The 25717-nt window shown below is 45.9% G+C and overlaps 1 protein-coding gene across 1 annotated transcript; it reads left to right on the forward strand.

The window, feature by feature from the left end:
* The first annotated feature begins 433 nt into the window (after positions 1–433).
* On the forward strand, positions 434–25693 carry EXOC3L4 (exocyst complex component 3 like 4). The gene is made up of 12 exons (XM_031592953.2): positions 434–1392; positions 2452–2845; positions 7444–8095; positions 11131–11248; positions 12896–13021; positions 13791–13891; positions 15699–15794; positions 17802–17916; positions 19613–19735; positions 20388–20540; positions 21188–21309; positions 22962–25693. Exons 2-12 carry the CDS (start codon positions 2497–2499, stop codon positions 23125–23127), a joined length of 2121 nt encoding a protein of 706 aa, XP_031448813.2. The 5' UTR covers positions 434–1392; positions 2452–2496; the 3' UTR covers positions 23128–25693.
* The last annotated feature ends 24 nt before the right edge of the window (positions 25694–25717 follow it).

Genomic DNA, 25717 nt, shown 5'->3' on the forward strand with positions numbered 1-25717 from the left:
TCAGTACTGGGCTGTGTCGATGAGGGGGATTCCCTGTACCCAAATGATGCTATATTTTGTCCCAAACAAAGGCATCCTGCCACCAGCTTGCCCTGCATTGTTCAACATCATTAAAACCTTCCAGACACCTGAATGTTCATAGAATCATAAAATATCCCAAAGTTGGAATGGACCCATAAGGATCACTGAGCCCAACCCCTGGCTCCACATAGGACCACCCAAATCCTATATCTGAGAGCATTGTCCCAACGCTCCTTGAACTCCAGCAGCTTGGGGCCATGCCCACTGCCCTGCGCAGGCTGTTCCATGCTCACAGCTCTCCAATGCAGAGCCTGTCCCTAACCCTCAGCTGCCCCTCCCCTGACACAGCTTCATGCCATTCCCTCAGGCCCTGTCACTGTTACAGAGAGCAGAGCTCAGCACCTCCACTCCCTGTGAGGAGCTGCAGCCGCCATGAGGCCTCCCCTCAGCTCCTCTGCTCTGGGCTGAGCAAACCCAGGGACTGCTGCTCCTCACACACCTTGCTCCCCAGACACTTCTCCATCTTTGCAGCCCTCCTCTGGACACGCTTATAGCTTTACATCCTTTGCTTTGAGCTCCCTTCAGCCCAAAAGTTGCTGGGATGGAAGAATCCAGGGCTAGCAACCCCATGGATATTAGTTCCCAAAGCAAGGAAAGGAGTGAAGCGCTGAATGTACAAATGCATAGCTGCAGGCAAAGTTCTCCTGGTCCTTCACCTGCACCTGTCAATTATTATTCAGATTGAGCCACTTGTGACCTCCAGAAGTGGGGCAGCACAAGGTGAAATGAAATGGAGCCATGCCCATGTATCACCTGTGGGCTACATCTGAGTCCTCACCCCTGGGGACTCCATCCCACACAGGGCAGGATCAGGTTCCAGGTTGCTTCTCCCTCTGCTGCCCCATTGATCCCAGCTGCCTGAGCACCTTGTCTCACCTCCAGCACAGAGCCTGCCTCACCACTCCCATTGTAGAGAAAATATTAACCCATATCTGGAGCACATCCAGCATTTCTCTTCTTCCTCTTCATTTTGTTTAACTGCACAAGTCACAGCGAAAGTGAAACACGGCTCAGGTAAAGCTGCCGGAGGTGCTGGGCAGGAGGGTCCTGACCCTTTTTCCACTTCCATCTGTGCTTTTCCTGAAGACAAAGGAGGATGGCAGGAGGCGCCATGAATGCAACAGATCCTCAGCCAGTGCAAGTGCTGCTGTGAGTGATCCAGGTGATTCATCGCAATGCCTGCTCTGCCAGCAGACTGACCATCACCACCACCACCACCACCACCACACCTCTCTGGTCTCCTGCATGAAGCTGCTCTCCATTCTTCTGGACCACAGCTGGGTTGTCTCAGCAGACAGAATCAGTGCCAGGGTACGTATCCCTCCTTCTCGTTACCTGTGGGTTCCTCCTGCTATGTCTCCTTGCTTCACACCACCATAGCCAGCCTGCAAGCCAGGTTCTGAGCCTTCAGTCCCCTCCCTGCTAACCCCTGGGAATGCGGTGCCTCCCCTCTCCCTCTAACCCCACTGGTTAAGTATTTCCTCTGGGAAAGAGCAGGGCAGGGTCCAGGTCCTGCTGTACCATGAGCTCAGCCCACCCATGAGACGGTGCAGTACTTGCAGCTCATACCCTGTGAAATAATTGTACACAGGGAAGTGAGAATACTACCAGGCTCAGATAGGGAAGGCTATGTAATTGCAGGGTCCTAACCTGTCTGTTGGCCATAACCATGTTTCAATCTTTGTCTCCTATGAGCTGGACAGAACTGAGTCAGGCTGGGATGACCTCAAGGAATTGCTCTTTCTAATGATTTAAACTGATTGCTGAGCTGCCTTGAGCCTGCTGTGGGGAAATGTGCCACTGCCCATCCTCAGACCCCTGCAATGCATAGCATCTCTGTGACTGGGTCATGCTGGTTGGCGAGCTAACAGCCAGGGAGGGTCGGGAAGGCTGCAGGGACCACTCACTGTGGGCATTCAGCAGCAGCCAGCTGGGGACTGAGCAGGGCAGGAGCAGAGTGTGACCTGCAGTTGCCATGTCTGCATCAGAAAGTGCAAATACCTTGCTGACATTCAGCCTTGTGACTGGAAATGCACCTAGAAGAAAGGAGGTAAAAACATGCCTTGTTGCCAGATGAAAATGATATGTTTAACAGGCTTTGGCATCCTTGACATGCTGCAATTCATTGGTGCTGGGCAACTAGCTGCCGTTTGCCTGATTTTAGGAGTTAGAGCCTTCCAGGACTAAAAGCAGAGTAGCATATGCACAAGGAGCTTAGAGAAACCATTTTGGTAATGTCAGGCTGAAACAACATTCTCCGTCCTTGGATTAGGCACAGAAAAAAGGTTGGCCAGATTTTTAGACCTTTGGAAATGCACTAATAGCTCTTTGGAATCCTCTCATCTCACGCTGTGTTTTCATTCGCTTCAGTGATTGCCAGCAACCTTTTTGGAAAGACCTTCATTGAGAGACAAGATGAGTACAAATACAAAGGTATACCTAAGGAGATCAGCTTCAGAACCAGAGCCTGCAACAAATGATGTGGAGAAGGAAAAGATGGAGGTTGCTTCAGAGCTGGGCAGCCCAACTTTGAATGATGAGAACACAGGATTTTTTGAAAGAGGTTTTAAAACAATGCTAAGCATTCGGAAATCAAAACGAAAGAACGAGAAAGAACAGGAAGGCACTGGCACCTGGAGGAGAAGACTACTTTCTTTTCAATTCCCCAAGAACTCTGAAGAGAACAGGATCGAAATCCTTGATGGTTTGGAAGAGATTGTTGATAAAACAGAAACAGAGCCCACTGAAGGAAAACCTCTTTCAGGTAAGTAGTGAAATACTTGCAACCTTCAAGCTATTTAACTTTTCAAGTCTTTGGCCCAACAGAGATGCTAAGGAAACTAGCATCCCATTATGGGGTAGAGACAACTGTCATCCCTTGCACAAACTCACTGTGGTGTTAGCTGGCTCAGCCTGGCAGGCCAGCTGTCCCTGGACAGGCTGCTACGTGCTCTCCACTACCATAGTTTAATCATATTGATCGCCTTTTTATGATCAACACATCTATCTGTTCATGTACCAGTGGATGCAGCACACACCACCATATCAGTCACCAATCTGCTGAGCGCAGTTTGGGAGGTATTTGTATGACAGCATCTGAAAGTGCAGTGTGGGCTATTCCTATTCATTCTGTTGCCTGCGTTGCTCTTGTGGACAATTTCTGCTATGTATCTTTTAGACTGCACTTGGTAGGTTACTGTGAAGCTTTGATAAATGGCCACATTAAGTAAGGTTGTAAAATAATAAAAAAATGGGTGATAGGCACATGTGGCTGGCCATGAGAAATGCAGTTAGTCAACAACATTCACAGATCCAATAAGTTTCCACTGTTGCTGACCAGAGTACTTCAGATATAAGTGTTACTCTCATGCACTTTGTCAGCGTTAGATAAATGGGTCTTAGACTTGTCTTAGCAAAAGTTCAACGCCCCAGGTGTGAACTACAATGACTTTGTTCTGGGTTTGTGCAGCGCTCTCCTCCATTTATTCAACACCGAGGTACAACAGTGCATCCAGGAGATAGGTTGAAGTGGGTCAACATGACTTGATCCTTCCTCAGCCTAAATTATTAGATAGAAATCCTTGGTGTACTGCATCAGATGTCAGAGGGATCAGAAGGAAGGGCTGAAGTTCTTTCCCAGCTGTACCATGCCTCACTGTGCTGTAAAGTTTTTTTCTGCTTTGCACGGATATGTTGTGAGGTTGGTGAGCTGGATCTGGGCCAAGGCTCATTAGTTTTGCCAGTCTGTTCTCAGAAGGTCACAGGAGGAGTTACAGGAAATCTTACCAGAAAGCCTTCTCAAGTCCTGCAATACACAGGACAAGGAACTGCAGGAAAAAAAAACGGGTCTGTGCCCAACGGGTCTGTGCCATGACCATGATTGGCCTGAACTAAAGCAGCTCTGTCAGAAATGCATCCCATCCTGAGATAAATATGGGAACTGATGGAAACTCCATCACGTGCACCATTAAGCTGCACAATGGTTAATTGCCTTTCAATTGTCTTCCTCCAGTTACCAGCTGGCTGATCTTGTATTCCCGAATTAAAGATCCATTTAGCGCCCAATATCACCTCCCTGAATAATTATCCTTGATAATGATTAAATGGTGTTTTCTCACTTTGCTAAACAGAACAGAGTGTATTCCTTTAGTCTCTCACTGCAAGATCTTGTGCAAACACAGGTTTTATATTAATTTTTCTAGAATAGGGTAAGTTAATTGGCACAATGTTCCACCCTTCTGAGCTCAGAAGTAGCTGTAGCTACTTAAAGGCTCTCCTCCAGGTTCTGTGCATTATATGCTGCATCAGTAGTTTAGTTATTTAGTATATTTCTGTCTTCATACAGCTACTTCCACGCTGCACAGGTTATTTGGTGCATTTGTTATAAAATCTGTGTGCAGAAGAACCATGGGGCATACATTATGGGTTATAGGCCAGTCCTTAATCTCTACTTAGAGTGCTCTTTAATTTTTCCCTATCACTTCATATATGTGTGCAGCAGAAGCAGTAGCCACTCACATCTACATAATACCTTTTCCCTCCTGCTCTTTAAAATTCACCCTGTGCCCAGCATCACAGCCAGATCTCCTGCTCAGAGCACCTGTTATGATGCTGGATGTGGCAAGAGCTTCTCACAGCACCTCAGCAGTGCTCTTGGATTTCCACAGGCCACAGCAAAAACCCCTCGCATTGGTGGCAAGTAGGCTGTGGTTCTTAACCAACCTTAGTTTGGAGAATGATGTGGAAAACTCAGTAGACCTCAGACACTTTGACGGTAATAGTATTTGATGCTTTCCCTACTTATAGGGAGGAGGTGTGGAAAACCCATACAAGGCCTGAGCTCCAGGAGAAAGCACCTGCATTTTGGGATGCCCCTCCCAATGCATGCACCTCCCCAGGCCACACGGCCAGCAGTGCTAGGAAATCACATGTTGCAGGTGAAAGGCAATGCCTGGCACCTGACTGTACCTATGGTGAATGACCAGGTCACCGGAACCTGCAGGCCCCCAGGAGTGTGAGCTCCACATACCAAACATACTTTATTGTTTTTCCATTCCCTTCTTAATGTCTGGAGTGGATGAGGGGCATTTTTTAGAGGCTGTTTGCTGTGTTAAGCACAGGACAGCAGCATTAAAGTGATTTTCTTTAACCTTTGTCAACATATCTGGTATAGCTACTGATAGTGCCCCAGTGATGGTTGGTAAAAAAGAGAGACTTTTAAAATAAATAGAAGATGACATAACTATCACTGTCAACTCATGTCTGATGAAATATCACTGCATCAGACATCAAGAAAATTTAGATGTGAAAGCTTTAACAAGGAATCACAGAATCACAGAATTACAGGGGTTGGAAGGGACCTCAAGAGCTCATCAAGTCCAACCCCTCTGCTAAAGCAGGTTCACTACAATAGGTCGCACAGGTAGACATCCAGACAGGTCTTGAATATCTCCATAGGAGACTCCAAAACTTCTGTGGGCAGACTGTTTCAGTGCTCTGTCACCCAGATTGTAAATAAGTTCATCCGTATGTTAGTACAGAACATCCTATGTTCGAGTTTTAGGATAATGTGATGCAAATTGTCATCAAAGCTGTGAATTTCATGAAATCCCAAGGGCTGAATCATCACCAATTCTAAGAGATCCTTAAAAGTATTGATGCTGATTATTGGATCATCATTTGCTTTTCTGAAGGAAGGTGGCTAAGTTAGAGGAAAATGCTAAAAAGACTTTATGATTTCCAAAGTGAAATCAAGTCCTTTATGGAATCAAAAGGAAAATCTGTGCCAGAATGTGAAGATTAAAAATGGCTCACAAATTTCTGGTGGATTTGACCACTCATTTAAATCAGTTAAACGTGCATCTTCCAGGTGAAAATCAACTTATCCATCCTAAGTTTGAAGCCATAACAGAATTTGAAATAAAACTTAAATTATGAAAAATAATTTCAGGCATTTTGATACATTGGCCAACCGCAGTCCTGTAAACAGTGAAAAATATGCAACCATGCTTTCTGTTTGTATAAGGGAGTCTGAGAATAAGACTCAAGATTTTCCCCCGAAGTAATCATTTTTTGTATACTTGTGATTCCATTTTCAGTTAGTATAAATACATTACCTGTAAATGGAATCTATAGAGATGCGATGAGACATTCAACTCAAATGAAAATTTGGTCATCTCTCTTTACTGGACTTTTCTATCTTACCAGAGAAATATATCCCTCACTTCACAGCCATGCCTTAATTGTGTCATCGCAGAATGTACATTTGTGAACAATTATTTGTGAAGCACATGTTGTTCACATTTGTGAACAATTATTTGTGAAGCACAGGAAGAGTAATATTGCATCAAAAATCTGCAGGCACACCATCCTTATGCATTAGTTTCACAAAAAACAAGCTTAAACATCTCACTAGTTTTATTTTTTTATTGCTGTTTTTTTATATTTTAACAACAAAAAAAAAAACATTAAAAAATAAGTTTTGTTACTTATACACACTAACTTTATTATGTATTTTAAATACGGCACAAGGCAATTCCTGTTAACTCAATGCAGCCCAGGCAAGCCAAAAGTTTGGACACCCAAAGCTCAGTTCTCAGAAATGCATGAGCCAGTTTAGCCATGATGGCAGTCAGGGATATCTCTCAGTTCTTTACAAAGAGAGTGGTGAGGTGCTGGAACAGGCTGCCCAGAGAGGTTGTGGATTCCCCATCCCTGGAGGTGTTCAAGGACAGATTGGATGGGGCCCTGGGCAGCATGGACTAGTATTAAATAGGGAGGTTGGTGGCCCTGCATGTGGCAGGGGGGTTGGAGATTTATGATCCTTGAGGTCCCTTCCAACCCTGGCCATTCTGTGAGTCAGGAAAACTTATATACTGTGGAAGACACAAAAAATCGGGACAGGAGGGAGCCCTGGTTTAGCCCAATATTACATCTTAACTGGAACATTCCCAAAATATCAGGAACATCCCCCAGGCCAGAGTCTTGATACTGTGGGAAAGAAGAGCATCTCTGCTAACTTGAATCCTGCTGGGAGTGTATATTGAGAGCTGTTCCTGCTGCCAGTCCCACTTTGGCTTCAAATTAGCAGAGCCAGAGGCAGTCTTATGCAGCATGAGATCCCAGCGCAGTCTTGTTAGCCACTGCTGGAGGTTCACCTGCAGGGCTATGATCAGGTTTTTTTGTATTTCCTGTGTCTGAAACCAGCAGTTTAGTGATATGGTTTTGACTTTGCAGTAAGTGGCTGCTCAGAGCAGTCCTACACATCTTCCTGTGGGATATCTTGTATTTCTACTGGCCTGTCCATCACCTAGCACCTGCTTCCTGCTTTGTCCCAACCTCTTTCTCCTCTTCTTTATTCAGTAATGGAAATCAATGAACTTATTCAGAAAAAGCAACTTCTGGAAGCATTTGCAAGCATCAAGTACATGGAAGATGAGACGATAGCAGAACGGGACGCAGACAAATACAAGGATAACCCCCAGGAATTTTTCAGGAAAACCAAGGATGTGAATTTACTTTACAGCTCTATCACGAGCATGATCCAGTCCATTGTGGTGGGAACACTGGAGCACCACACAGTGGAGGAGTCCACACTTACCTCTGTGGTGACATTAATTGCCCGTGAAGAGGCAGCTCATCCTAATACAGGCAATGCTGCTGATCTTGGGGCAGACTTGCTTGGAGCACCCAGAAAGTGGAGGGAGGAGTGGAGGGAAGCTGTTAATGAGGGCACTAGAAAGAGAGTTCTGAGCATACCCATGGCATCAAAGGAAGAAGAGAAAGCCTGGCTTGATCTCCACTTAAGTTTTCTCCAGAAATACCTGCTCGAAGACTTACTGAAAATCAAGTCATCAGTAAAAAAGTGCTACCCAGAGGAGTACCGGGTGTGTGAAGTGTACGTGGAGGCTTTTCACAATGCCATCGCCTCACACTTGCAAGATCTCTCCCAGAGACCACTGGAGTTCAATGAGCTCTACTCCTTGCTTGACTGGGTGGCCAACACATACCACAGGTAAGCTGCTGCCTTTACCACACATCTCAGCTTCCTTCAGTGTGACAAGCTGCCAGGAAGCTTCGAAGCACACAGTTATTTTTGGTTCCCTAAGCAAGCAGAGACATAATTGCTTATTTAGTAGAGACAGATAACTAGTCTACTAATAGGTGGGCACAAAGGTTTGAGGATAAAATACTCACTATTTCTCACAAATCTGTTTCCTCGGTTCCTCCTCCCTCTCCAAACTACTGTTCTCACACATCAGGAAGCTCGCTCTTCAAGAGCTGCCTTGCAGCTCTGATAAAACCTCCTCACTTTCTGGAAATGTTTTGCCAGGTCCAGCAGCTGCTAAGTGACTTTTCCAGGCACAGGAAAGAACCTGTGGTGGAACTCTGTCTTCTTCCTGTTTAATTAAAACCATCGTGCATTTGGAAATAATCCTTATTATACACTCAGGGGTCATTGCCAGCTTGAGGAGTTGGCTAGATACCACCACAAGAAGTTAAACACATTAAAACAGAGAACCATAGAATCATTTGAGTTGGAAGAGACCCTTAAAGTCATCTAGTTCAACTCCCCTGCAATGAACTGGGACACCTACAGCTCAGTCAGGTCCAGCCTGACCTTGAATGTCTCCAAGGCTGTGGCTCAGGGGTCTCAGTTGATTGGATGAGAAATCCATGATTTTAGGACCTCTAAAAGCTTCCCTTAATTCAGCAGTGCCCAAAATATGCTGGGAGCTGCATGGACATATCAAACAACATCCTTAGGGTAGACTGGGTTTGAGGAGTAAAGGCAGGAATTCTTCACAGTAGCTGTGCTTTTCAGCGTTGCCTTCTTTTGAAGCCAAAGGAGAAATCTAAGATAGGTACCCATAGGAGGTCATGGCACTGTGTGTCTTCAGTTGTTCACCAGCTTAGACCACAGCCCATCACCTCAGCCTCAAAGACTAAAATCCAGCAGGAATACACAGCGTGGTGGGAAGGAGGAGTGAGGCAGCATCCACAGGAGATGAGTTTGTTAGAAAAAGAACTCAAGAGCAACTATGTCAGAACAAAATCATGTCTACCACTATATATACTTCTAGATGGTCTCCAGGAATGGTCCTAAATAAATGCCTAGGGTGGAACAAACACAAACCAATTGGCTCATTCTAGACTAGTGAAAAATTAATGAAGGTAGGAATACCAGCACTGTGCCTAACAGTGGCTGAAATGAAATGTGAGGCAGAGCAGGGCAAGCAGCAATAGCCTGCTTAGAGCACTCCTGCTCTACAGTAACTTTTGGCTTGGGAACATTTGCACCACAGGTGGTCAACAGACTTCTTTTGTAAACCTTTCCTAAAATCCTGTTTATGGTGAGGTGAGCCTGAAGACGTGTGTGTAACCCTTTCAGCAGCATGGCGTTGGATGACTAACTCTTTGGACAAGAATGCTGTGGGAATAATGCTTGCAGGAGTTGGGGGAAGAAGTGAGTGTCAGCAGCCAAGTTCTGCATCCCAGTACATTGTCCTCACCATATTTCTCTAACTTGATGTGAAAAACATATTGAGAACTTGCAGCTGTTTAGAGCACTGCTTGCAATCACTTTGCTGTGTTGGATGGTTTCCATTTCACTTTCTCATTCTAAAAGAACTTCATTCTCTTTTGGACCCATCCCAAATTAGGAGGAATTACCTGGCCCAAGTTCATTATTAATGCTACAGCTCAAACAAATGAAAAAAGAAAGAAAAGGGAATATGCTTATTCAGTGCACGTTTGAGCCAACCCTCTTGGTCATAGCAGAAAGTTATTGCTTATTTCCACTGTGTCCTTGGGAAGAAGCAGCAGGTTCTTGCAGCAGCTGGGCCAGTGTCATGGTTTATGGTTTTCATCAGTATTCCACTTCATAATATCATGCAGTGCTCTGGGAGTTAAAAACTGCCAGTGCCCCAGTGTACTGAAGTCCCTCTCTGGGAAACCTGAACCATGACCACAGGAATATTGACTCCAGTTTGCTATCAGCAGGCTGAGATTTTTCTGCTGAGCAGTCACTCTGCAGTGGTTTGACCTTGCACAGTACAGTCCTCATTTGCCTTGGATCCAAACCCAGCTGTGTGCTCAGTGGTTTGGCTAGAGGAACCCCTTTTCTGTGGTCAAGCAAGTGAACAGGCAGTATACAGGATAATGCCTTTGCATCTTTCTTCCTTGCTAACAGGTGATTACTTGCAACTTATGCCCTGCATTAACCAAGTTAATGAATTTTTCCTCTTCTTCTCCACAATCATCACAGTGAAAGATGCAGTGTGGTCTGCTGGCAGGTCACAGGGGCAGCACGCTCAGCTGCACAGGCTAATAACAGGTTTCTTGCCATGCAGAGTGGAAGGCAGGCACTGCCTCCCTTCCCCTGCCCCAGATGCCCTGCCTCCCCAGCACTGCAGAGGGAAGTGAGCAGAGGAGACACTTGTCACCTGTCTCACTTTGCACTCATCTGCTGTAGCTCAATCTCCACCCACTGCCACCGTGTGCAGAGGACACGCAGTGCTGGGACTGCCCGTGTTGCAGACACGTGTGGGCTTCCCAAAGGCTGTTCCTCACAGCCAGCCCTGCTCTGCCATCTCCCTTTCCTATGGGATAAAGAACTGGCTGATGTTTACCATGATGTGGCACCAGCTAGGGACATCAGCACTCAGCACACTGCTGTAGGAACTGCCCTGAAAGGCATTTCGTAGAATCAGCTTCATAAGCCATAAAGGACCATAAGCAAATGAATCAGCTTCATGTTGTTTATTTAAGAATGTAAATTCTCATAGCACTTTTCATGTCCAAACAACTCAGAAGTCTCATGATTTCTAAGGTGGGCTGCAACCTTAGATCATTTTGATTTTGAATAATTAGGATTTTGAATAGCAAGGAAAGATTTTCTCGTTAAAGCTTGAAAACAAGCATCACAATTTAAGCTTTAAGTATATTTCTCACAGCTTAATAATTACGCAGCTCATGCCACATGAATATTCCATTGGTTTACTCATGCTTCAAAGCAAAGCAATAATTTGTTCCTTTGAATCTTTCCAGTGAACTCTTTCTTGGACACGCTGATCTCAAACCAGAAGTTCAGACAAAAAATCTGTCCCTGCTGCTAACAACAGCGGACTGGGATAGACTGAATGATGATTACATCACTTCTGTAAAGGTAAGGTCCTCTTCCTTGTATCCATGTGTCTCTTGGGAGGGAACTGGGACTCTGGCCTCCCAGGCAGAGGTTTCTCATTGCTGTATAATTATAGAATCATAGAATCATAGAATCGTTTGAGTTGCAAGGGACCCTTAAAGGCCATCCAGTCCAACCCCCCTGCAGTGAACAGGGACAACTATAGCTCCATCAGGTGCTCAGAGCCTTGTCAGGCCTGAGCTTGGCTGTCTCCAGAGACAGGGCCTCTATCACCTCTCTGAGCAACCTATTCCAGAGTTTCACCACTCTTATTGTAGAAAATGTCTTCCTTATATCCAGTCTAAATCTCCTCTCTTTTAGTTTGAAATAATTTCCCCTTGTCCTATCACAACAGACCTCGCTAAAGAGTCTGTCCCCTTCCTTCTTACAACTCCCCTTTATGATGTACCATGGTGTTGAATCCTCTCAGGACCACTTGAGAACAACCCTTTAGTTAACAGCAAAAGTGTCCTCAGTAATCCTGGGGCCAAAGCAGGCCACATAAATCCAGGCCTGGACCTGGGTAGTGGCAAGTGTAGACCCACCATGATGGTACCAGACCCACAGAGTATGGCAGGGGCACACGGCTGTGCTGCTTTGCAGGAAAGGCACTGCAAAGATAAACATAAAGAAATGTTAGCTGCTGGCTTTAGAGCGTGTGAGCTCCTCCAGCACAGCTGAACCATGCTGAGCCATATGCAACTTTGGGCATATCCCCAGCAGAGGACTTCTCTGTGCTTCACTCCTTGTAGGAAACCCCCATGGCAGATATCCTTCTGCCATCCTTGGCTGATACTCTTGTACTATTCCTTGGAGGACTCAGACATTTTCTTTTCTTAAAAACCATTTCTGAAATAGGTTTCATTTCAGAATTTTCTCAAGGTGAGCTCAAGGTACCAAATGAATAAAATCAGTTTTGCTCTGTTATTTCAGTAAGGACCCATCTGTTTTACCAGCAACAAGGCTGATTTATCAGCCAGGACTGAGCACTTACGCAAGTGCTGTGAGCCAGAAAGAGCTGGTCTGATCCTTCAGACTGACCTTGTGCCTAACATGTGCTAGAGGACTTTGCACTGAGCTACCACTCTGATAAAGCAGCTGGCTGACTGAGCTACCACTAGGGCAGGCAGTTGGGATTTTTTTCCAAGCAAACACTGCAAGTTAAATAAATGATCTGGAGGTTTAAATACCTTTCCTGCAAAGGAATAGTATAAATCTTCCTGCCAGGGGAGTCACTGCATCTCAGTTTGGGAGTACAGTGTCACAGGCATCTCCAGGTTTTTCCTGAGATCCTGTGTAAGACTGAAAGGTTCTGGACCAAGACTTGCCTATCTTTGCATAGCTCAAGTGTAGTAGTATGCTGATAAGTAAAACATCGTATGGCAGCTCTGTGCTGGGAGCCCTCATTTGCCTCCTGCAAAGCAGGCACTGAGGGGAGCCAGAGGGAGGAAGGGAGGTGCCCAGGGGAGTGCAGCGCTTGAGAGTTGTGCCATGTTGGTCCCCTCCATCACCACTGCCCTGGTAGGACAAGCTCCAGCCCTGCTTATCCCCTTATACCCACCAGCTGCTTCACTCATACTTGGCTTTATCTGCTGATATGCATTCTTCCTTCCCACATTTACCATTTAGGGTAAAATCAAGAGCTATTTTGGAAACATCCTGACGCTGGAAGTGACGGAACGGTGGGAGAAGGAAGTTCCCCCAGAAGTGAAGGATAACCTGTACCAGTCCTCGCTTTCCTTTGACATTCAGACGGTACTTAATGAGCATGAGCACAGCATGGGGTGCATGGCAGTGCCTCCTGGTGCTGCCATAATGGATGTGAGTCACGCGCTCACAGAATACATTAGAGCAGAAAATGCCATTTATTACAACTTTTAGCTCTGCCGCTTGCCTTCTAGCTGCAAATTAAACCTGCTGTCAATTGTGTCAGCAACATAATAGGCAACTGATTTTAAAGTCTTTAAATGTCTTTGATTAGGAAAGAGAAAGAGGGGAAAAAGAAAGGCAGAAAGAAAAGGGCTGTTAGAAAAACCCCTTTACTGAAAGAGCAACTTTGTCCCAGGGCTGCGTCTGCCACACAGGTTTGTAGGCAGGGACAGCCACTTCAATTTAAACAGCACGAAAAAAAAAACAAAGGCTCCTGCTAGCTCTAGGGCCCATAGGGTAATAAATCCAGGAGGGGTTTGGATTCATTTCCCTCATTTTAAATAGGGTTTAGTCATTTCAATTAAATAATAATAATTAAAAAGAGAGAGAGAAATAGGGAGAGAAGGAAAGAAAGAAAATCAAAGAGTTGGCTGCTACCGTGACTCATTTCTATCGCATGTTGGTTGACCACCAGGAAGGCAGATCTGAGCTGGGCCAGCAGATGGGTGGGATGCAGCCAAACTCTGTTGAGACAGGCGAAGCCAATGCAGTGGGAATCAGGAAGGGCTGAAGCAGAGAGATGGAATGGCTTAGCTCCCCAAGCATTGTGTTATGTCTGTCCCATTCACTGGAGCTTTTCCTTGCTGTTTTCTAGATCATCGGAGAGCACATGAAATTATCTGAAGCCATCAGTAAAAAGCTGAAAACAAAAACTCTTGAGCTGTGCATGGCTGAGCTGCGTGAATTCATACCAAGGTCATACTAGCTCTGGGCAGTATATTCCTTTCAAATTAGTTGGTAAAAACCAAGGGAAAAAGTTCATGCACTAGGCTGAATTCTGGCTTGGAGCAGGTGTAGGTCTGCACTTGGGAGCCTGACAATGAGCAAGCTGCAAACAACTTGGAGGGTGTCATAAATAGACCTAGATGGGACTTTTGTAAGTCCCAAGATTTGAGGCTGATGCTCCAGGAAGGAGCCTGGAAAAGGACAGTAGTCCCATCTGCCCAGGATCTTTGCTGCATTGGACACAGGTCATTGGCAGCAGCAGCCACCAGCAAGCAGCATGTAAAGAATCCCAACCCCAAAGGCTGTTGCCCGAAATATCCCCTAATTGTCCCTTATACAGGGGAGCTCCTGCCAAGATGGTTTTTGACTAAACGAAGGCATAGGTTGCCCAGGGAAGCTTTGGGCTCTCCTTCTCAGAGACCACCAAAAAGTCTGGATGTGGTCCTGGACACCCTGCTCTGAGTGGTCCTGCTAGAGCAGATGTTGGACCAGATGAACACAGAGGTCCCTGCCAACCTCATCCATTCTGTGATTCTGCGATTTTCCTGCATCCCATGGCTATGGGCATTGAAACACAGCTGATGGGACCTTGGGCAAATTATCTCAGGTTCAAAATTTTGAGTGAGCTATGGTTGAAATAACAGTTTTCTTCTTGGGTGTAGTCCCTGAGTTATGTCCCCAGACCTTGAGATGGCAGATGAATCACCCCAACCCCTCAGCACCACTCTGCATGCCCCTCCATGCTGGGAGGGCTGCATTTTGAAGAGGCCATGGCATAGTGGGAAAGAAAGGATGTTCAGCATGAATCAACTCTGAGCGAAACTAAAAATAATTTTGCATTAACCTTTAGAGTTTCACACCTCTGGCAGGCGCTGAGTGGGTAGTTTGCTAATAGACGCTTTGCTGAAGTGCATGTGGGGGAGAGCAAGCACTGCCTGCTTAGATCGTGAACTTGGGGCATGGCTGGTGTTCAGAATATGCTATAGGCAATGCTTTCTCTTTCAAACTCTCATGTCCCAACTTGTTCCTGATATCTTGAGTGAGCAGAGCAGTTCAAACCAGCTATTTGGCTTTGAGTCTGCCTGGTTTTATAGAAGAAATGTTATACTTATTGATGTAAAGTGCAAGCCAGGACAGCAAAGGCTCCCAGATGAAAGGCTCACTGAAACTTAAGCTTTTTCTTAGACAATCACAATGAGCAAGTGTTGAGGCTGCTCCAAGCAGCTTGGTTTGGGCTGCCAAGGAATGAAGCCTGGGCAAGCCCATGCAAAACCTGCCCCAGCCTGCAGCCTCCTGCACTGTGGGGTCCTGGGTGTCAGAGCCAAGGAGCTGGGTTCCTAACACTGATGTGTTACCTTGTTCAGCGTCAGCTTCTGTTGTAAAATGTGCTTAGGAAGGCATAACCTGCACTGATCCAAAAGCCAAAGGTATTGCTGTGCAGCTTGACAATTTTGCATATCCCAGCCTCCCCCAGAGCGAGAAAAAGTCAGGGATTTCACCCAGGAACTCTCATGTGCAGAGATCCTTGGAATTTCTCCAAATCTGTGCTGCTTACACATTCAGGCAAGCATACCCCAAACCAGTAATTACCTGCTATATATTCCCCTCTAATGCACATGAATGTTAAGACAACTGAAAAAAAAAAAAAAATCTATATAAGCAGAGAGGTTGGGCCAGCAACCAGTGTCTTCTGACTTCCTACACACACAGTGTGAGCAGTGCTCTGCCGCTCGCTCTGTTCCCATTGCTGACAGCATCCCCTGCGTTTCTCCTGCAGGTTCGGGGAGGAGTTCCTGGAGTGGAATGCAGTCCATGACAGCCCCATGTTTGCACCCTACTTTGCTGCCTACATCAACAGCTTCCATGACCTCTTGTAAGTCCTCATCCCCTCTCCATGTAGGATTGGGGAAGGGAGGCGAGGGATGGAGAGGAAGAACCAAGCGCTGTCAGGATGGGGTCAGCCAAAAAGGATGCCCAAGGGGTACCGCAGGACAGGCTGGAGATGCAGGGATGCACTGGATTTGGGGAAGCTGTGCTGGGATGCCCTCCTCCAGCCTGAGCACGGGAGCTGGGAACTCTGCCTCTCGTCCGCTGTCCACCTCACGGGGGGGATGTTCTCTAAGAGATACAAAGTCAGCTCACTTGGGCAGAAGGGTGGAGAGAGAAGCGGGAATGAATCTGGCGCTTGCCTGTTAGACACATTTTCAGCCTGCCATTCTAGCCTAGAGGAAGATTGCTTTTTTATAAGTATATATTTTATTGTATATATAATTAGTAACACAAACCCAGCCTGCCTGCTAAGTTCGGCGCTAGGCTGGAGGAAATCCTGCGAAAGCACAACCTGCAAACAAACCGACACTATCGCCGGGCGGGCTCTAGGTGGCACGGCGTCCCCAGCGATGCTCTCCGCTGCCTCTCCCCGTTCCCTCCAGTTCCCCCTCCTGGCAGGAAGAGGAGAAGCCAACAAGGAGCACGGGGTTGACGGGTTCTGGCAGTTGCTGGGCTGCGTGTGCCCCAGCATCAGAACCTGGGGTCCCAAACACCCATCTGCTGGGTGCCCAGTGGTGGGGCTCCTATTCCTCTCATTTTGGTTGTTTTTCTGTGAAATCCCTGTCTGGGCAGTCTCAGACATTGAAACAACCTGGCATGCTCTGAGACAGTGAACGTGGCACGTAAAGGGTGTGTACGGATCACAAGTATTTTGGTGGTGCCACCTTGGTTCCTATGGCCCACAAGGGCAACCATATCCTGGGTTGTATCAAGAGAAGTGTGACCAGCAGCCTGAATAAGGTGATTCTGCCCCTCTGCTCTCGTGAGACCCCACCTGGAGTACTGCATCCAGTTCTGGGGCCCCCAACACAAGAAGGACATGGAACTGTTGCAGCAGGTCCAGAAGTGGGCCATGAAGATGATCAGGAGGCAGCAGCACCTCCCCTGTGGGAGCAGGCTGAGAGAGTTCGTGCTCTTCAGCCTAGAGAAAAGAAGGCTCCAGGGAGACCTTACAGCAGCCTTCCAGTACCTGAAGGAGCCTACAGGAAAGCTGGGGAGGGACTTTTTATAAGGGCATGTAATGAGAGGACAAGGGCAAATGGCTTTAAACTGAAAGAGAGCAGATTTAGACTAGACATTAAAAAGAAATTCTTTACTGTGAGAGTGGTGAGACACTGGAACAGATTGCCCAGTGAGGCTGGGAATGCCTCTTCCCTGGAAGCATTCAAGGCCAAGCTGGATGGGGCTTTGAGCAACCTGGCCTAGAAGGAGGGTTGGACACAGGTGATCTTAAAGGTCCCTTCCAACCCAAACCATTCTATGATTCCATGATTCTATGAAGTGCACCAAAACATTTACATAGAACAAAGGCAAGGAGCTTACAATGCCCCCAAAGCCTACAGATATTTCATTAACCTCTCAGAACTTATATCACATCACATAGCCTGCCAAAATTACACACTTTCTCTCAAAACCTCCACAGATTTCCACCTCTGTAGTTTACTGTCCCAGTTCACTGCATGAAGGCAGTCAGTGTGGCCCTAATAGGAAGGCTGACAGCTTTTCCCACCGTAACACCTCGGTGCTCTCTCAAGTATCTGGAGAACATTTCACTTAAGTGTGGCTCAAGTGAAAAAGTAACATGCTTGAGTAATTGTTCTGTATGTTTGAACTGTTACACCTGATGAGGAAATAGGTGTTTTTTAATGTAGACTTACTCATTCATGATTAAATTGGATTGTGCAGAACAATGCAATATTTTGACCCCTTAAGAGTTTCCAAAAGGAAGTACTGGAGTTACAGAAGTTGAAAAAATGCCCAAGATATTGATCTGGCTGAAATGCTTGGTTTATACCTAAACACTAACCCCCTGGTGTTCCTCTCCCTTTAGGTCAGGCTTAGAAAAAGTGTTTAAAGTCAACACTGAAGAACTGCAAAAGATTTTGGCAGCTCTGACAAAGAACTTCAGAAATGTGTTTTTAAATAAATTAAGAACAAAAACACAGGTAAGTCTCAGCCACACAATTCCCTAAACATAAGTTTTATGGGCAGAAGCTGAGGACCATTGCCCTCTACTTGACACATCAGCTAGACCCAATTGTGCTGCAAATAACTCTGTGGTCCCTGCAAAACACATCATGCCCAATATACACATCTTCCATTACCCAGAGGGACACTTCCAGAATCTGTGCAGTTTTTCACTATGACAATGGTACAGCAACTAAAATAAAAGGGTATTCAGTGATTTCCAGCTTCTTGGTCAAAGCAGTGAGAGGAACTTTACCCATTGTGAAGTACTGGGAATTCAGCAGGGCAGCACCGACAGGACTTTTTTTTCCTAACAAAAAGTCTCAGTTTGTCAGAATTTTGTTTTACTCTCATTTATTCAGAGATCTACTATCATGGTTTGTTATCAGCCTCTGCCTAAAAGATACATCATAGTCTCTTGAGACAGAAAAGGCTATTTCCTGGTTAAAGTGATTTTTCCAGTCTGTTCCCATGGTGAAGAGAGATCGATTCTTTCACCATGAAGATGATAGAGCTCCGGTGTCTGCTTCTCTGGGTAAACTCATGAGGCCCAAAAGGCACAATGCTGTGATGTAGATTGTGCTTCCTAGGTGCTGTAGATCGGCTTTCTCAGCTGGCTGGGAGCCACTGGCTCTGCCTGGAATAATGGGAGAGATGGGGAAAATTAAGCCTTTAGTGCCATTGCTTTTCACTCATCCTAAATCACTTTCTAAATTAACAAGCATAAACTTTCAGAAACCAAGGCAGACACGCAACAAGAAGCCTCTGACCAAAGCCAAGCCTTCTTGACCAAGGGGACTTTCCAGTGACTACAGCATTTGTTTCAGAGCCTTAGGGGCAGGCAAGGAAGGAGCCAAGCCAAGGCATTGAGCAAGAAAGCTGACATGCCGTGAGAACTGAGAGCTGCTGAGGCACAGTGTTTCTAAATAGTTCTTCAGCAGGCTGAGAGAACAGCGGGGTGGAAATAATTGGGAATGTGATGACCAGCAGCACAGGCAACAGACTTAAGACAGAGATCCTGAGTGCTAAGTGGAGAAATGACAATGGGGATGTGCTAGAGAAGGGATTTTTTAAACTTGTCCCATACAGGATCTCTTTTGGGTACCACCAGAATCCTCTAGCAGATATTTCTCTGTTTCAGCATGGAGTCAAATTAATTCCAGGGCAAGGGAAAAAGCCTTCTGGGCATATTTGGTCAGTGCACCTTGTACCCAGGACAGGTGATACACACAGCATCACTGACCACAGTGCATTAAGTGCAGGATGCTCTCAGCTACCATCAGAGCTACCATCCTCCTGCTGCCACATCAGAGCAGCAAGCAGAAGGAAAATCTCAGTGGGACCTTGCAGAGATACAGGGAATGCAGACAGCCCCTACAGTCCATTGAGCAAGGACCTGCTGTCCTTCCTTGTGGAAACACAGCTGTGGCTCTCTCCTCATGAAAAGCCAGGCAGATTGTTAAGTTAATGGAAATGTTAATGAGCAAGGAGATAATTGGCATCAAGAAAGCATTTGGGCTTTGGATTGCTTGAAGCAATCCTTGAGCCTGAAATAAGAACATAGGATGAGTGTCCAGATTACAACCCAAAGCATTTCCCAATGGCTCGTGTCTAGGTAGGGATCCAACTGGTCTGAATATTCCCAGTGATACTATTGAGTTGGTCTTTTTGCAGCCACTCCTCAAGAAAATCCTAACCAAGGACTGGATTTTGGCAAGAGAGAAACCAAATTCACTGGCAGAAGCAGTCTCGCAGTTCTCAGAGCACCTGCAGCACACAAGGCAGCCCCTGGGACAGGTATGTGACTGCTCCCACACCAGGCACAGTGATTCTGTGGGACACTGCTTTCTCTTGCAGGTTGTGGCCCAACCTGCAGCCTTCTTTCAGCAGCAGGGGCTGTTTAGAGCCATGGGCACTGCTGGAATAGGGGCTTTCAGCTGTCAGCCAGCATCCATGTTAGAACATGCAACATCTTTCCTTTTTGTGGGTTAAATATGGGAACTGATTTCTTTAAAGAGGAAGAAAATGCATAGTGAGCATCAGCACTGAACACTGTAACTGCATGAATCACAAACTCATATGCCTTTATATGCTCCCTTCACATCTATGCAGTTGTGAAATAAAAAGGGTACATAGCAACAGCTTTATATTTAAAATCTGCAAGCACCATCAAAACCTACTTCTAAAACAATCTTAAGTATCTCCTGTTGATACCGAGGAGCCAAACTGCCAACATATAGTCGTGGCTATTTTAGTGTAAAGAGTATTTCTGTGGCATTCCCATTGGTACTTCCTCAGCCCTGTGTCAAGCATGGGGCTGTGAGCATTTCCTGTACACCCTCAGCTGCAGTTAAAGACCTGAGGATTCCCCTACCCTCTCTCACTTATTGCCATGACCTTGCGAAGGAACCATAAAAAAATACATTATATTTGTTATTTCTTAAAACAGGAACTTCTATGCCATGTTCATAAGTATGTGGTAAGGGAGTATATTGCGCAGATCATCAAACCCAAGAAGAAAATGAATGGAGAGAAACGGCAGCAAGTGAAAGAAAAGATAAACCAGGAAGCCAAAATCCTTAATAATGCTCTCATTGATCATGTACGTCAGCTCTGTCCTGGCATCCCCTGGCTGCCCCATTCCCATAGGTGCAATGTCCTTACTTGACCCCTGGCAACCAATATTGGAGGCTTTCAGGGAAGGGAAGCCTGTTAAAGTGCTTTAAACAGAAGAAACAAGGTGCTCAGTGCAGGTTAACAGTGTGGATTTCTATCCCAGAGGTTACTCTGAGCATAGCTCACAGATCTCTAAACTTCTCAGAGGGGTTCTCATGCTATAGGACCATAGGCATCCTGTGACACATTGTTCATATTTTGTTGGGCCTTGGGATGCCACTTACCTCTGAAGGATCCCTGCCTTGGGTGCAGCTTATGAAGGTGATACCAGTGAGAATCCATCCCAGCACAGCTTGCATATGGAATATGATGGGGAGAAGGAATTGGGATGGGATGGGATGGGATAAGGTAGGGTAGGGTAGAACAGAATGGAATAGAGTAGTTTATGTGTTTTGTGGCTAGATAATATTGGGCTGAAATTTTCAGGAAAGCCAAAGTTCAACTCATTGGATTTTGCAGAATGTCAGGTACAGGTGCTAAATCCCACTGGGGTTGTTCCCTGGCCAGGCAGGTTCCTCTCAGTGGTGACAAAAGCATTCCCACAAATGTCCTGCTGCAACTTCTTGCTCACAGGGCTCTGACTCCAGCTGGCTCCTTCCTGCTATAAGTCATATCGCCAATATCATTGGGGAGAAGAGAAAAGACAGGATCAAGGAGTACGTCAAGGAACTGACTGAGGATTACCCAGACATCAGGTAGGAGAAATGGCAGAAGCTACAGTAATGCACAACAGCTGAGAGCTGGGCTCCATCCCAACAGCACCTTCTCACCCCATGCTTCAGCCAAGCTCTTCAGCACCTTCCTCCACAGATGCCAAGCTGCCAGCAATCAAGAGGAATCCCAGGTTATTTTTCTTTCTGGTGGCTGCATACTTCCCTTTTCCCCTGTCTGATGGATCTCATGATGCACATAAGTAACCCCAAATGCCTTTTCATTGTATCGCTCCAAATCAATTTTGTTGCACTTGAAAGCTTCAGGTTGATTTTGGCAGCATTTGCACAGCTCACCAGTTTGCTGGTTCCAGCTCTGGAGCAACTGTTTTGTCTCCTGTTCCCAGGACCAGGCCTCCAGTTGCCACAGACATTGACACAGTTCATCTGCAGTTTCTGAAAGGGGCTCAATACAACCACTAAGTCTTGGAACAGATTGTAGATTCTTTCTTTTGTACTTTCCATTGTACTGTTCCAAAGCAGCATCTGCAAAATTTAATACTACTGGTAAAGTAAACAAATTAATTTACTAGCTCTGTCCATGGATGGGCAACTGCATATCAGAAGCTATCTATCTCTTCTTCTACAGTTTTTCCAACAACAGTTGACAAGAATCACTAGTAGTACAGCTTGCAGGAAAATCCATTTCAACAATCATTTCTGAAGACCCAAAGTGCTTGCACTGGGTTATGCTGTTCCTGCTGGATAACATCTGTGCAATCAATTTAAACTATAAGTTTAAGAAATTGCTCAAAACACTGAACTGGATCCTCAAATATGAGGGAGGGGGAGACCAAAAAAAAAAAAAAAAAAAAAAAAGGCACATCTTGATCTTACCTGGGTTGGAAAATCCAGGACATGGATTTGAAAAAGGACATCTGTTCCTAAGTAATTTCCTTGGTGAATTCATCTGTTCCACAAAGAAATGCCTTAATGCCAGTATGCTGAAAAGGAGGCAGTGCACATTCTGGGAAGGATAGGAACGTAAATGAGAGCTGATCAGAATTATCTATTTAAAAACAATGTTCCATGCAGAAAAACCATTTACAAGGCTGAGATCTGTGGTACTTTTTCATTATTAGCCTTAGACTCAAGCCAAGTTTTAAGGCTTGTCCTCTTGGTTGACCTATTTCCTGGCATTCCATTATTGAGTAATATTTTGAACAATTAACTTTGGAAAACTAGGCGGAACCAGCTAGTCCTGCATGGCTTCCTGCTCGTGCCTTTGTTAATTCTTCCCCTGAGCTCTCAGAGAGGTATATACTGAGATTACTAGAACAGGGTATGTTTCCAAGTTCACTTTCCTAGCTGTCATCTAATTAACGCCTGCCAGCTTCCTAAATATTTGCACTTCCATTATTTAACTCAAAATAATTATTAAATAAAAGGTCTGCAGCCTCTTGGGAAAACTTGGAAAAGACATCATGTGTGGGAGGAGACGGAAGGAATTCCCTTAAGCATGAGCCCCTAAGCCAATGCTCACTGGTACCTCTGGAGGATGCAGACCCCATCTTGGTCGTCCTGCTCACACCACACTCAGTTTTCCGACACAGCAAGGGCACACCTTCCTGGCACCGTGCCATGACATGTTGGTCACTGACATCTGAGCTAGCTTTGGTATTGCTTGCTTTTTGCAGGAAGGAGCACATCATGGCCATCCTCACAGTCCGGGGCCTGGGTTTCACCAGCAGAAGGATGATTTTTCAGCAAGGCTTTCATCGTGCACTGGAGAGTTCTGACAGTGAGGATGGCAACACGCTCTTTGCTGAAATCGATGTGCCGGCAACCATCAACTGCTTCTAAAACACAACCAGCACAGAAGCCAGCAGCCTCCCTCCTCCTACGCTGCCTCTACAGCATCATCAAAATGCTGCCACCTCTCCTCAACAAACACATTTAACTGCTGTGGGAAAAGGGACCTGGGGATGCAGAAACTGAAGGCAACATACACACCAAGCACCTGACCTGCAAGTGCCCCTCGACAGCAGCACCCTCCCCATGATCAACATATGGGTTTCACTGCTGGGAGGCATGTTTGATCCAAGGCTGAGTCTCTCTTCAGTAAAGAGAACCAAAAGGAGTTTATGCAGGTCTATATTAAGGCTTGGACTGTGTGGTGTATAATTACACAGCAGAAGAGCAACAACCTCCTTCAAAATTAGTGTCCCTGAGCAACCCCAGAGCAGAGCTTGGGCAGTGATGAGGAGCTGCCCAAACCTTGTTTTCTCCCTAGTGAACCAGCTGAGTGAGCTGACATGGTACAAGGTCAGTGACATTGTGCTCTGATGCCATACACCTGACTGAGAGAGGCAGCCTGGGAGGGTAACCAAACCCTCTCTTCAGACACACAGCGCACAGACTACTGCCCTCCAGGACGGGCCCCACAGCCTTTGTCCCTCTGGTGTTTCTGCAGATTCTCCTCACTTGCTTGCCTTGCAAAACTCGCATTGGACCCAAAGCCTGTTAATTCCTTTACAACCTCCAAGTGTAGGCAGATGTGCCCTGATTGGATGTGCCATGAAGCAAGTCTGCAAGTCCTCATGACCCAGGGGAGAAGAGCCACACTTTTGCATGTTCAGATGTATTTTAAGCTGGTACAGTCTGATTGCTATATGAAACTTTATGTGAGGTAGACAGGCATGGGATGGGATCCTCCTCTAGCATCTAGCATCAGCATCACCCCATTGGCTGCTTTACCTCTGTGAAGGACCTGAAGTGTTATACACAGCATCTGCAGGACAGGCTGAAAGAAACATTCAGTAACCTACAACTGTACTAATCTGATTTTACTTAATCCAATTTATCCTGTAGGTCATCTCCTGTGGGAATTAATCCAAGACTGTGCAGAGACATGTTTATGATCTACCAATTAATGTGATAAATGTGGACAAGGCATAGCCCTGTACATCAGTTTGTCTGCAGCTTAGATCAGTGCTGAGCCTCTTGCTTTTCCCTTGCTTCTGTTTTCACCTGTATAATTCAGCCTATGTGAGTAGCTGGTGGTAAACCAAGGGGGTGCTCTGATGATAGGAGATTCAGTGTTCCCTTTATCTGCAGTCAGCACATGAAAAAATTCTAAGGCAGACTTGCTAACTCAAGGGAGGGTCTGGGCAGAAGGATGCTATGCTTTCTGAATTAAGCTGCTGCTATTCAGCCCTGTTCTGTGAGCCATCCCCTTTTCATTAGGACCATATTTTGCATTCCAATAAAACAGAAGAAAAGTCTCCTAGGGCTTTTATTGTGAAACACGTTGCTCTCATAGAAAGTGCCAAGAGCTCAGCTCAACCCTGTTAACTTCCTCTGCCTGCTGCAGCCTGTGCTTTTCACCACGAGCCTTCTTCCTACCCCAAAGCTGCATTCTCAGCCATGGCAGATGCAGTTCACTCCCACCCTGGCTATGCTCAAGGTGCATAAGGCTTCCTTAGAAATATCAAAGTAGACGGAATAGACAAGCTCTGGCCAAGTTTAGCTTTGGGGGGAGATCTAGCATATTTCATAGTGCCGCGTGGGCGGCGACAGATATTTTTGTTTTGGAGCTCTTTGCTGTTTTGCAATTCTGTTTGCTTCTGGTTTGACTGAAAGTAATGCTTTTAGTCTTCTGTGTTCCAGACACCAGAACTGGCAGCCAGAGTGACCCATGGGCTGCGGCTTGTCATCCAAGACAGGCTTTGGGGTGCTCAAGTTGTCCTCATCCATGGACAAGGCCCCACACTCAACCAGACTCAGGTAGGCTGGGAAAAGGCAGCTCCAAGCAAGTAAGGAGGGGATAAACCAAGACAACATAGCAAAAGCACAGGAGGCTCCAAGCTGGGGGTCTGAACAAATTCCCTGCCACATTCCAGACACCATTTAGTGCAGCAGCATTCCAGTACTGAGCTCCCTACAGAGTGGTGCTTTTCAGCAGAGCTCTCCGTTGGGTTAATGTAATAAGGATATGGACTGAGAGGAGGATTCCAGAATCACATCCATACTGTGTGCTGGGAAATATGACCTAACACCACCCAGCAAACGTGAACGGGAAGAAAACATTATTATCTCAGGGGTGGGTAAAAAGTAAAGCTGTATTTGTTTGTGGTTTAACATTAAAAATCGTAGCACAGTTCTCCACAGTTCTCAGTAAACATTTATCTTGTGTATTTTGCAAATTTCTCCAGGAAATCTTGTCACAGTGGGATTCACAGCCACAGAGCTGGTCACATGGGTTCCCTGCGTGCTGGTGTGCTCACACAGCAAGCATGGGCAGGTATAGCTGTGCTCTGCTTGACACTGCTCTGAGCTTTCATCACTTTGAAACAGTGTTATGTAATGCTGCTAAATATGACATGGAAAAAAAAAAAACAACCCACAGCATATCTAAAATATTTACTTTAGTAATTTTAAGACTGTATTAGGA

This window comes from Phasianus colchicus, chromosome 5, assembly GCF_987193195.1.
Source record: "Phasianus colchicus chromosome 5, bPhaCol1.hap1.1, whole genome shotgun sequence".
Lineage (NCBI taxonomy): Eukaryota > Metazoa > Chordata > Aves > Galliformes > Phasianidae > Phasianus > Phasianus colchicus.